The 14,150-nt window shown below is 36.5% G+C and overlaps 1 protein-coding gene across 2 annotated transcripts; it reads right to left on the bottom strand.

Annotated features, from left to right (window-relative positions):
- Positions 1–224: 224 nt before the first annotated feature.
- Positions 225–4,111, bottom strand: LOC147760781 (macrophage mannose receptor 1-like). 2 transcript variants are annotated; one of them, XM_087018072.1, is made up of 9 exons: positions 3,983–4,105; positions 3,644–3,679; positions 2,961–3,131; positions 2,626–2,745; positions 2,095–2,205; positions 1,721–1,765; positions 1,158–1,337; positions 644–807; positions 225–373 (listed from the first exon to the last, which is right to left on the bottom strand). In XM_087018072.1, exons 3-9 carry the CDS (start codon positions 3,106–3,108, stop codon positions 254–256), a joined length of 888 nt encoding a protein of 295 aa, XP_086874198.1. In that variant the 5' UTR covers positions 3,109–3,131; positions 3,644–3,679; positions 3,983–4,105; the 3' UTR covers positions 225–253. The 2 variants fall into 2 exon arrangements, with proteins under 2 accessions (XP_086874198.1, XP_086874199.1); XM_087018073.1 differs by lacking the exon at positions 3,644–3,679 and having other exon boundaries at positions 3,983–4,111.
- Between the last annotated feature and the right edge of the window lie 10,039 nt (positions 4,112–14,150).

Below are 14,150 nucleotides of genomic sequence, written 5' to 3'. Positions count from 1 at the left end.
GTATTAGGAGTCAATTTCTGAATTTTTTAAAGTTCAAAGAAAAAAGACGCATCTTTATCCTTTACAAAGTTAATTGTATAATAACAATTCCCTGGTTTGGCAATTTCAATTAAAACCATTACCATCTTAACAGAAGATCCAATTTATTTTCAACAGGTTTAAATCACTACTCATTCATGCAAGCGTTTCACACATCGGTTACAATATAGATGACACACATGCATCACCAAAAGAAAAAAAAGAAAAAAAATCATCACTTTGCCTTATTGCATCCGTCGTACGTCACGGTAGGTGGCGACACCATACGTGTAACAAACTTCTTACAGATATAGGGAAGCCATTGATCACAGTCATTGTTCTTCCATTTACCAATCTGAGCAAAATTACACAAACAATAAATTAAAACATCTTTAATCTCTTCGAAAGGAAGCGAAAAAGTACGAATACTACTGTACTATCTGTTATCACATATACATGTAGGCCCTACATGTATGAAAATTCTAGTTTTTAGCCTCGTATATTTACATTTCCAGGTACATATGTGGCAAGAAAAGAAAGTAACTGATATCTGTGGATCAACTTGAAACAATGTCCCTTCGCTTCTCGACGTTTCAATAGTTATCTAATTGTGCCCCTCTCTTACGTCCTCTGCTGTGGTCAGTAGGCTGACGCACTGTCCGTTTCCAAGGTGACCACTGGGCTCCCGTTCCTTCCAATTTGTAAAAGTGACCATGGAATCATCGGTCCACTCATACTGGTTGAACATTCTCTTGGAATTCAGCCCAAGCCAAAACTCTTTCGGGTCATCTAGAGGAAGGCATAGAAAAGTTCTACGCGATGTTTTAACTAGGATAGTATGGTTCGATTCAGAACAATTGGCAAGCTCATCATTTGTTTTATAGTCCTAAAGCTCCGATATAAGATTATCATTCATCGCATATACTGTTGTGCATTCAAAATTTCGCATTCATATTTTGAATTAAAATTGATAAGTGAATAGAGTGTTGCTTTTGAACTGAAACTACATATATAAGCGTTTAAGAGTACATATATGCATTACAAGCATTTTATTTGAAATCAAGCTATTTTTCTGTATCAAATAACAAATATTAAGAATATACAGGGGGGTATATCATCGTCATCATGCTAATACTTACAACCCATCTCCCCTGTCAAGCTAGAGACAAAGTTGTTTTCATTGGCACTCAGAATAGACACCAGATCACTGCCTTCTCTTCTACATGCGTTTATGGCAAGGCTCCATTGCTTCTTGTCCTTCACCACTTTATAACAGCTCTGGTCGTAATGCTTCCAACCGTCGGTACAGTATGGATACCCTATCAAAACGGTAATGAGATTATAACAGCAACGTTAGATAAACTCTTACCTTGCTTCTTTTTTATTTTTTTTATTTTTTGTTTGTAACAGCGTCTGTGGCACAGATTCTGATCTCCGCACCTGTTCAAATAAAGGTCAGCTGGTATAAATGAGGCTTCAGTTCGTATCGTTCCCAGATGTTATATCATCTCAACGCCAACATCGATAGCAACAACATTAACAATAATAATAATAATAATAATAATAATAATGATGATGATGATGATGATTAATAAAGTCAGAGTGATGAGTTGACCCCACTACAGAACATTATGATGTGCATCGAATATTGTTACGTTTATTATATTTATATATAAATTCCACATTGCATTTTGATACATACCTATATCAACTGTGGTTACAGTGGACATGGTAACGGTGACGTGTCCTTAATAGAAACAGGAGTGTAAATGTGAAAAGGAAATAATAACACCAATCTTTTCAATTTACGTAAACCAAAGCGGTTCTTCTGCAAAATAATGTTATCATATTGATCAGAAAAATATCTTTAACTTTCCCAATACCTTGAACATCCATGCAATCTTAGAGCATAATAATTCTTTTCCAGGCACAACATATGTGACAACTTACTTTTGATTCTAAATGACAGAGACGGCATTATTTATATCTCGTTATTGTATCCGGTGTTTAATTTTCATATGAATAATATGGGTGAGCAACACTGAATAAGTTCTATATACACATTTTAAACTATACCTTTCTTTTTGCAGATGTACCCTCGCCGTTGTCGGCAGTCCTCGCTTTTCCATTCAGTTTTGAATGCGTCTATCTCCATGCAGTCTTTGCGTTGTTCTGAGTTAGGGTGGCCTTAAATACGCATATACTTAATAAGAACAATATGCAAGTAAATAAAAAAATTGGGTCGTAGAAAATCCATGACAAAGGAATTTATTTGGTCTTGAAATTTTGATGCAAGTTCTCGAAGTTTTCATCTCTATCAATTGTCCTTACATTTTTCTTTTTGACTCGAACCTTGAAGTTGGAATAGAAAGCCATTATATTTCAACATGCTTTCAGTTTCTGGCAATGTGTGTAAATAACAAAGTCCACAAACCAACACGTGGGAATAAGTTTCAAATGCCTTAGGTCTACATTAAAACAAGGTCATTCAGTATACAAGTAAAATATGTACTTGATTAGTCTGACGACGAGTTTCATATCATCTGACTCATAAAAATGCAATGCGTCTCAAATATAGAGTTCGAAACATGGGATTTAAGAATCTACCTTTAGCCCAGTTAAGATATGCAAACGCTGCCCCATCATTCCACGTCCATACGTTTTGGTACCGTAGATCATTACCACCAAGCCAGTAATAACGCATGTCTGAGATGGCACCAAGCTTCCCTGATAGAAAAACAGTTAACAAATCAAGCCAGTGAAGAAAATGAAATACTCTGGTTAGATCTACCAACTGCGCTAACTTTATAGAAGGAAGTGTGGCTGTTTTCGGCGACTTGGTATCCAGGACAGAAAGAACAAATACAGAGTTGGGGAATGCACGTTTTAACGTAATGATTCCTTTGTTTTTTGCACTTTTTAGAACCCTAAATTAAAGTCACCTGCTATATATTGCTGTTCACGCAAACTGGTCACGCTGGCAAGATCTCCACCATTGTGCTGACATTGCAATCTAGCTTCATTCCAAGACAAAGTACCCACATTGACCTGATAGCAGTACTCACTGAATGAGTCATCTTCCCAAAACATACCACATTTTGCTGTGAAGGAGGCTAAAATTTACAATAAATAATCGAATAGGATAAGATGGTATTCTAGAATTCTGAAATGAAAAATACAATATAATAATTATACTTTTGTTCAAAATGATATATGGTTGAATGAAAAATTATGAACCATTATTTCATAATTGTGATAGTGTGTTCTTTAAATTGTAAGGAGGCAGTCTCAGATTAGTTTGTTTCAATGCAATGTTCTGCATCATGTTTTGGTAATGATTCTACTCGTGTTCTTCCGCATAAACTTTTCATTTGTAATGCTTATTTAATCTAACTTCAAATGGAATTAAAATTAAACTTAGTCTGTCAAAAACTATTTTCTCAATTCATTGTCAAATTAAAAATATAAAGTTATCATGAAAGATTGTGTGTACAGTACTTAAGTAATTGAAAGTTAATTCCGGGATATGGTACAAAGACAGCAAATGTATTTGAAGACATCAGACACATAACTGAAACGTCTACAAACCCCGAAAATATCCATGTCAAAATGAAATGATACTCACGCCCTTTACTTGTAGATGTAAAAGGAATAACAGGGCCTGAAATAAATCAAGTACATGATAATTTATTTATTACAAGTCTGCGGAAACACATGAGGTACCAATTATACCCCATCGTAAAACCCAACTGACAGTATTTCAAAGCTTGTATACTTATACTTAATGACTGCTCTGAAAACGAGCATATGTATATTCCAAAATTCGTAGTTAAAAATATCACTAAAACGTGGAATTGTTACTCCCGTGGACTTGTAATAAACATCCGTCTGACTTTGACTATATTCGAGAACCGCCTCGCTGTCAGAAATGTCACAACAAAGTAAATTTATCTCTCTTTTGTACCTGTGAAAAGTTAATTTTACTACATTCCAGTCTGACGCTCCTTGTTTATCAGAAATATCACAAAAAATAAAGGATTTGCATTGGGACCTTCGTTCCGCAGCAGTCCCAGCTAGGTGTGGCTCAGCTGAGATGCGCATGGTCAGTGTCGACGGTTGATTGAATACTGTTCAAGCGAGTTGAACTTCCACAACAAGTATTTAGCAAAAACTGACCAAATTGGTCAGACATTACGTTATAATTTGGCGGGAGCTCGAAGTGACCAGCGTACGTGGACGAGTTTATTCCAGCATCTGTAGAGCGTGATATAGGGTCACTTTATTCGGTTTAAGGGGTGTTTTTTTTCTCGGTATGTATGTCAAATAATACACTGTCACCCTTTTGCGATATATGCCATGAACACCTCGAGCGTCAGCATAAATCGCTCGAGTGACAGCGTATTAATACACACAGTTAAAACATTCGTTAAAGGCGATTATCGATTAATATGCTTCCAGCCTTGTTGCAAGATACGTCACAATTGCCTGATAACCGAACTAGTGCTTATTAATTGATGTACTTACGTTCTAACTCAAAAGCAATTGCATGTCTTATCACGACCAGTCAGAACAAAACAAGTCTTTTAAGATATGTCCAGTAGCCAATTAGCCTGGACCTTGCTTAATGGCAGCAATATTATTGAAAATAAAGAATTTAAGTATGAAATTGAGGGAAAAACCCAATAATTAGAACAAATTTATGAAATCAATGAGAAAATGTAGAATAAACACCACTCCTCTCTGACAGGTCTAATAAAGCAAGAGAAACACGCCCTCTAAACTTAACTATGCAATGTGTTTGCCGGGTGAAGTGAGGGAAAGCGTAAAGCAAAGGTTTATGAAGGCATTTTCATTATAAGTTTCCAGCAGTATAGAGTAAGCTATTAGTCGTTGACACGCATACCTATAAGAAGTAACCTGTTCCATATTAAAAAAGCATGAAACCAATAATATAGTACTTATATCGATCTATACAGCTATATACATGTATGTTTACCGCTGGCACTCTCACCTATCATTTTTTCACAAATGTACGCCCGATGTTCATTACACCGGACATCGTCCCACAGTCCTTTGGCATTTCCAAACAGAACAGTTCCACAGTGAGCTTCAGAGCCCGAGTCAACATTGTCTGGTTTGTCAGGGGCCCAGTTGTTATAGGTCGCCTAGCAATGGAAACATACTAGCCACATGGAGAAAAACTCATTTAGAAAAATATGGCATCTCATAGAAGTTTACTGGGCCGTTTTTTACATCTATAGGCGCCTAAATATAGAAAACCATTGGAGTACCAAAATAGACATTCCATTATTAAAAAAAAAAAAAAAAAACTGACATGATTATCAAATAACGTATTTTATCAGAACACGAGAAAGATTCTGTTCAAACCCAACAGAAATTAAAAACATCTAGCATTCGTCATCAGTAAAGACAAGAAAGTATTTGGTTAGTTAAATATGGAAACATAATCGTTCAATTAACAATAAAAATAGGTCACTCACTACTGTATTATCGTGCCACACCCACTGTCCCTCAGTTTCTCTGTCATTGACTCCAATCCATGAGCTAGATACTAGCTTGCCTGATCATACATGCAAAAATGAAAATTGAACATGATTAGTTAAACTGATGAATGTTGGTATATTTCAGTTAATTTAGCATTAATGTGTTCAACATAGAGTACCTGTCTCTTCTGAAAACTCCATTAATATGAAAGCAAAACCAGTATTCAAATCAGTCTCACTGACATACTGACAGAGTTAAATTGACCTATTTCATTCTTATACCTGTTTAATTTCCAAACGTAAGGCAAACACTGGTCAAAGTTGATCCTTACTTCACTTTTGTTATACAGCCCATGTTCCTTATTTTCGGTAGAATTATACAAATTTATTTAAAGGAATGTATTAATACTGAATTGTGTCTCTTAGTGAATTAAACCTGAGTTACCGCTAATAAAGGACATCTCTCTGACATCATCCACTTTGACTAAATAAGCTCTTTCATCTTCACACGCCCTTTGTGCTTCTAGCCAGCTCTTAGAGTCATCTTGAGAGAAGAAGTAGCATGAAAACGAGTAGGCCTTCCAGGCAGGGTCACATGAGCCATTTGCTTTAAAGGAAAGAACGGCAGCTTGAAAAAATTACTGGGGATTTGAAGATTGTTTCGTAAAACATATTGATCAGCCTTTGTAGGAGGCTTTATGAAAATGCCAACCAGCAAAACAGTTTGATCACTTTCATAATATCACCACAAGAGATCCAATGTGATAAAAAGCACGTGTAGTTTTAAATAACCTATATATACCTTTGATGTAACTAAACAGTCAAATCAAAGTAGAGAAGTGAGACACTTTACATAAATACTGATCACTTAGACCAGAAACGCTTAAGTTAATTGGAAACATTTCTCGGTATTCTAATTACACGTGTTTTCGAGAAATGCGTGAAATGTACAAATCCAAGAGAGTAGAATAAATCGTGATAACTTCTGTTCTTATAGTTACCTGGTAACACAGTGGGTGGATTAACAACTTTTCTGTCTGAGATCTGACAGATGAAGTTTTGCTGGTTTAAACATTTATCGGATATTCCCCATTTTCCGTCACCTGAAAAGAGAAAGAGAACCATGCATATACAAGTAATTATAAAAATCATCGTATAGAATAATTAATATCCTACAAAATATCGATTGAGAAAAAAGTATTATTAAAACTAGAACCAAATATATAAATAATGTTGATTCAAAATGAGAAATATATGATTTTTTTGTACTACTTAAAGCGTCAGCTTTGTTTTCTTAATTGCTGTCGGTAAATATGATCTGTAATAACGTATATGGTACAAATCAATGAGTAACCTTATAAAACATACCTGCCACCATGTCAACGCAAAGGGATTGGCGACTCTGAAGAAGCGTTGATTTCGCCCAGTTAGTGAAGGAATTAGCTACCTCTACTTTGTTTGGCCACCGGAGTACCTTGGGGTTCTGATCGACATCTGAAATATCAGGGAATATTTCGAACACGGTCCGAAGAAATATTTCATTATTAAAAGTCAAAAAGTAAATCTATGGCAATTTGATCGTTTGATGTAAGCTTTACCTGAGGCCCCAAGCCATATCCGTACGGCATTGTTTACTCCAGAGTTCTGCACCAGATTGGAGACGAAACCCTGTACCGTCTGGCTGCAAACGAAGGTGGGAAATAAGCATTATTTAAGACACCTTTTCCTATACTATGAATTTTCGTTAAATAATATAGTAGTCGGTTGCAATCACGGACGCGTTTACGACTTCTTACGATTGTTGGGGTAATTCAGAGTTTTTATCTTCTTATCCATGTGTAGTATCATAATCAATTACAGAAATCAAATGATTAAAACAATATTTATGAGTGACATTTGGCCGCTATTATTAATGCTAAATACAAATTTGTTTTGGGGCGATTTTATTGAAAACCTTTTATCACGAAATCAAAATAATAATCCGAAATTACTGAAAAAGGAACTGAAGTATGGTTTGATCAAAATGTTACGCATAAAAGAATTTTGTTGAGTTACCAAAATACAAAGAATATTTTATCACAGAGCTAGGCAGGTCATGCCTGCGAGTAAAAATTGGAGAGATTGTGTCCTCGTGGCACCAAAAATGTACAAAAGACAGTGATTTACCTCTGAATAGTCACGAGTTCTGCCCCTTGTGACTTGCAGTACACGTCTGCATCAAACCAGGAAAGCTTGATGTTGTTGTTAAGTTGGTAGCAAGAGCCGTTATAAAGTACCCAACCCGTGGCGCAGTGCCCTAATAAATTATACAGTAGGAAATCATACAAGAAATAATCAAGTAAGCATAATGATAAGAATTAAAAATAAGATAAAGAAACTTAAAATATATTTAAATATAAACAAAAGGATGGCGCCGTGTAATTCTCGCGGCGGTGACACTAAGTGACTTCGCAGTGCCCATCGGGAGGTCTAGGTGTATTGGCTGCCTATGCATCTCTATATAGAGAGAAAGCATTGTTTTGTCATGGTGCTGCTTTAAAGGGAAGCATTTATCAACGCTGTGTGAACAGCACTGAACGCTGCTCTTACCTTTAGTCGTTTTACACATGTATGATCTTTCTCTGCTGCATTCGATAGGCACCCAAGACTTTCTGGATTCCAGTAGCGAAGGGACTACTTCCACACAGGTGTTGTTATCCTGGTTCCTTAAAGCAAATGAAAAGACGATTATCTTAGGAAAAATCGAAGATGCATAAAACGCATATTAAGCGAGAATTTATGTCAAAACATTGCCACAAGAGACCAGCGAGACACTGGGACTGGAGGGGGGGTGGGAAGACACATCGGACCAGGGAGACAATTCGGTCCCAGTCCTCGTTGTGTTCAAGTAAAAATAAGACTTACGAAAGAGCTTGAGGACGTTTATCTTCTGTCCAGAATTCTGGATTCGTTTTGTCATTTTCTTGAAATGGCGGCAAAACTTCCTCATTCTTTTTCCAACCGGATCCAGACTAATAAGAGGTTAAAAATCAATAATACAGTTCATTTAATACATGAACGGTGATCAGTAATTTCATTTAAAAGTTACTATAATAACGTAAACGTATCATCCAGAATCCGCTAATTAGCATGGTCAAACAGAAATCAAAGGCAACCAAACAAATATACCCCTATAGAGCTAATCATACCTCATTGGACCAAGAGGAATATCCTATCCAGACTGGTTTGTCTTGGAAATGTGCAATATCGTAAATATATTGCTGCTGTACATCATTTTCCACTGTCGCTAGCTGTGCTCCATGACGATTACAATCAGCACTGAAATTGTTAATTTGAAAATTGAGTTACATTCCCTACTGTTCTACACTAGTTATTATGTATGAATGTGTATGTTGGAACTAACAATCAGACATTTGTGTATAGTTTAATGCATACTTTTTGTAAACCTACGTCATCAGGAACAACACTTGGTCAGAAAAAATGCCTTATATAAATATATATATATATATATATATATATATATATATATATATTGTCTGAGTAAAAGCTGGTCTACTCTTCCAACAACAAAACAACGATAGAAGTCGAAGAGCGCCCAAGATACATGTAAGACCAAGCGTTGTTTCCAGCCTACAGAGTGGAAGTCACATAATGGGCAGGAAACTTGTTACTGACATTACAAGAGCTGTTGTTAAGGCGAAAATACAGAGCCCAGTCTCATAGGGTACTAATAGCTTTTCATGACATTAATTTAATTATTTTAGTCCAGGTTTTCACGAATGTAAGATACAAAAGCACAACACAAAGAATGTGAACATTTTAAGGTAGGCCTTATGAAATACCTGTTTGTGTATATTCTATATCTCCAGGCTTTGTTGTTCAATATGAAAAATAAACCAATTTACTGAGCCTAGTTAAGATTTTGGAGTGAGACAGAGGGTTGCATGTACCCTGTACAATGCCAAATAAACACAGCGGAGCTAAGTAATAAAGCAATAAACTGCCTAACAAAAAACACTACGAATTTTGTTAAAAATGGTACATACGAAGCTGCTTTCCATTCTTTTTCTAAGTCAAAAAACTTAAAACAAGAGTCCTCTATCTGCTGCCAACCGACTGCACAATTATCCACCGCGGCTGAAACACAAAACGTTTTTCCAAGATTAGCAGGTTCATAAACTGGTCAATTAACGCAATATGGCCTAGAAACAAAATTGACGTTCGTGCGGAATGAAAGGAAATATGTCCATAATACCTGGGGCACAGACCATAAGACACGTCTTAGTATTGATATTTATAATTACGGATTTACATGATCCGAGATATTAGATGTCACAAAGAAATAAACAGAAAGATTAGTATCAGGGTTTAGCTGCAAGAGACTGTTAATCCACCCTAAATAGACGACAAATCAAGACATAGGGAAACAAATCAGAACATCATTAACTCAAGAATTACAACACAGTTAATACAGTGTTATTTAAAAGTCCATCTACTAAAACTATATCAGGCCTCATTAACGATAACTGCTGCTTGCTAACAGGAGCCCTAGATTTGGTATCACAAACGACTTGTCCTACGAATTAAGCATCCCAAAGTAAAATTAGTAGCCACGAGAACAGCGTGGACCACACAAACAAATAGGATTTACGGATTGTGAGTTCTATATATCGCTTTGCTCGTGACTACTAATTTTATCTTGGGATTCTTAATTCGTGGCGCGAGTCGTTAATTTGGGCATTTGTGAAAACAAATCTGAGACTCAAGTTCGCTAACGCCTAATCTGTTTTTAAGGCATGTGTGCGATGTATTTTATTGTCATCAGTCCTATCGCCATTTATTATGATACATTTTATTACATTCTAGGTAGAATCTATGTATACATAAGTTATCGCATTGCACTGTCCATAGCCTGGTCTATTTTTGACTCTTAACTGTTGATCATGTCTTTACCTTTCGCTCTCTTGCAGATGTACGGATTAACTGTGTAGCATTCGGTGCCGAGTAAACCCCCTCCTACGTTTGCAGTGTCGTCTTGCAGCCGTAAAACGCCGCAATTCGTATGAACTTTTCCGCCTCCAGCGCTTCTTTCTTGGACATTCCAATTACTGCATGTTGATGCGGATAAAAATGAGATACATCATAGATATTGTATGTCTGTATATCTGATATCACGTTATACGGTGCAATTGCTGTTGGGACAAAGTCATCCGTGTCTGTGTGTGTACGGGGGAAGGGGGGGGGGGGCAACTGCAACCTTATGTTAAATTTGTAGAATGTTTTAACATAACTTGAACACATCTAATATTTAACAGCAAAAATTACTTTCACTCAGTGGAGTACTGCACATTTATACTGTCCAAAGTGAGCCTAGGTTTTCCGTTCAAAAACTATGCAAGACCATGCAATTCGAAACTCTTCATTGAACCTACGCCAACTCTGTGTCCAGGGCCTCACCAGTGACCCACGTCCACTCGTTGTCATCTTCCCTGCCATTTAATCCCAACCACCAAGCGCTGCTCCGGTGGTCAATTTGGAAAAGGCGGTATGCCGTTGCTATGACAAATTGCTGGAAGAGGGATAGATCAATTGTGTAAAAGATCCTGCATACAACTATTTGTCAAGGGAAAAAGTTGCAAGTTGCGTAAACGGAAAGTTGGACTAAATGTTTAGACCAAAACTCAAGTCTATAACGACCCAAGCTACATATGAATAATAGCACAGTGCATGTCCAATAATTCGCACCTGTATTATAACAGGAAAGAAATGCCAAATGTGTTATAACAATATGTACTTTACTATACTTTACTACCACAGATTTATTTAGAGTCAAACTCGACCAAAATTGTGATCTAAAAATGACATTTACTTTTGGACAAAAGTTTTATAGAGAACCAGGGCCCTTGCCCATATATCACTCCAAGTACTTGCATTTTTACTGATAAGAATACTACAATAGATTGACTGAAAGAAACTGGAAACAGGAAGAGAAGACACTTACTCACTCGCGTTATCGGCAAACAGCATTGATTAATAAAAAAATGTCGATAAGATAAGATGAGATAAAGATATATTTATATAATAAATACAAAAATACAACACCGGGGATATAGTAACCTGTGAAACGTCGCTCTGTAAAAAAAAAAGCTTTCAAAAGTAGTAAGAATTAGACGAGTTTGAGACTTAGCATTAAAATAATATGCAGCTGAAGGATAAAAGCTATATAAAACAGGTTTCAACCATTAAATACTAAAAGCCTATAGGGTTGCCTTTTTTTTTAATTAAAAAGTCGACGTCGTGAGCTGGATGAAAACTGTCGCTCATGATTGACACTGCTTAATTTGCTTCCCTTTCGAGATAGATGTATTTAAAGATCTGTCCAATCACGTCACCGATTTCAGTAGGGATCGATTTCACAGTTCTGATTTCCCTTGTATTCTACAATACATGTAATTTTTGCTGGATTTCAAGAGAGGTTTCAACATAGCAGGACAGTAAGTTCCTATTTAATTGCTGTAATTTAATGTGACCAGCTTTTCTTGTCCAGAACTATTCTTTTGAAGCAAAACCTACCCATAAATATAATTAATTGTAATAATAGATACAATGAAGCCATTGTTTGAGATACGGTAGCCACAGTTAAGTTTACGTTGATCAGGTATAAGATACCCATATGTTCATATGGTGATATATATATATATATATATATATATATATATATATATATATATATATATATATAACCGACTGGATTAGATCATATGACAAAGATCAATGATTTTGTCAGCACAGTCCATATCATGAAGTGAATAATTGCCTTTGATATCGCAAAAGGGTTAACCTAGTGTGAAAAAGCCGATATCGTGGGTTTTTGATTAATCGATAAAATGATCTTATCATCCCAATTATTCTCATTTTATCTGGAAAGCTGACAGACATACTATACATACGCAATAGAAAGTTCAGATGGCTAATGATACCTCAAGCAAAATGCAAAAAGCTGACATATGTCACAGTTACAATAGTGTTTATGTACGGAATATAATAATAAACGCAATTCGTTACTAAATTATTTGAGGAAACGATTTGCCATAAACTTTAAAGCTTACTGGTCATTCGAACCGATCGATGGAGTAACGCCATCCAAGACCCCACAGAAGGGTCACAATTGACTCCATTCACACATCCCTACATCCCTTGATTTATCTCTACAAAAGAGTCACCATGACCCCATATTAAGGGATTTTTGACTCTTTGGCTCATTATGAAAAAAGACCTCAACAACGGTGCTAAGCGGGGAGACAGCAGGTGCCATGTATTAAAGATCGGTATGTCCCCGATAGGGTCCGAACCCACGTTCTCCTGCTCTGAAGGCAGACACTTTAACCACAAGGCCATCCGGTCGAGTGGCACATTGGCAGCGCAATAACAAACAATTAGTAAATCTGGTAATAAACAGCATCATATATATATATATATATATATATATATATATATATATATATATATATATATATATATATATATATATATACCAATGAGTGAGCATACCTCCCCAGTGACATGCATTGGTGGGTCAAACCTACAACCTAGAAACAAAACCTGCTGACCTGTATACCAACATATCACATAAAGGGTGTGGGCAACTGAAAGCCCGGGCCAGTAATAAGTGCACGAGTTCTGTATGCAGAAACACACAGAAAACCACTTGTTCATGCATAAAACCAACTATGGCCAATAAAATAATGTTTATACTGACAAAGGATGATGAAAACTGTTCTCTCCACGCCGCCTGACTCTGATTTTAGAGTCAGATTGACTCCATGAGATCCAGGCGGTGACTGACTCTGAAGACTCTGGTAGTGGGGTAATTTGACCCTTATATAGGAGTCAAATTAACTCCATGAGGGTCAAGGGGTGCTGGACTCTGTCTGACTAGAGAGTCAAATGACTCCAATTTTATTCTCAGTGACACTTTACCTTTTCTTCAGTATTTTCATACCAGGCCAGATCACCAAACCGTGACTGACATGCCCCGCGTGCCTCCGTCCACGTTTTTCTGAATTTGTCGCTGTTGAATTGGAAGCAGAAATCCGTGAAGGGACTTTCCAGCCACCCCTCCGGACACAACTGACCAAGGCCTACAACGAGGATATTGTCATTAAGATACTTGATTCGTTTTAGTACATTTTATTCATGATGTAACATTTTTATACATTTTTATCCATGCAGTATTGCCGATAAAAAGGAAATGTGTATTATTTGTTACTTACGTTATTTGAGAAGAAAGAAAAAAACGGCTTTGAGGCAAACAGTGCTAATTATTACCCTAACTTTCTCATTTTAAATTAATAAATATCTGAAAATGTGTTGCGAAATTCGTTTTAATCATTACTTTCTCTGCCAGTGGTTCGACCGCCAATCTTGACACATAAAGCATCTCACATGCAGTATTGTTTTCCTGCTTCACGGTGCATTTACAGTGAATTTGCTATAATGTACTTTGCCTACAGATATACATATGATATAAACACCACTTACCCGATGTCAAGCAAAGTGCTAAAACCGGGAGATGCAAAAACCAGAAATCTCCGTTTCTCATGGCGTCTTGCAATCACCCCACTAATA

This window comes from Lingula anatina, chromosome 7, assembly GCF_051362555.1.
Source record: "Lingula anatina isolate TDL-2025a chromosome 7, LinAna3.0, whole genome shotgun sequence".
NCBI classification, from domain to species: domain Eukaryota; kingdom Metazoa; phylum Brachiopoda; class Lingulata; order Lingulida; family Lingulidae; genus Lingula; species Lingula anatina.
The sequence above is the reverse complement of the archived record's forward strand: the minus strand, read 5'-3'. Positions and strand labels throughout refer to the sequence as shown.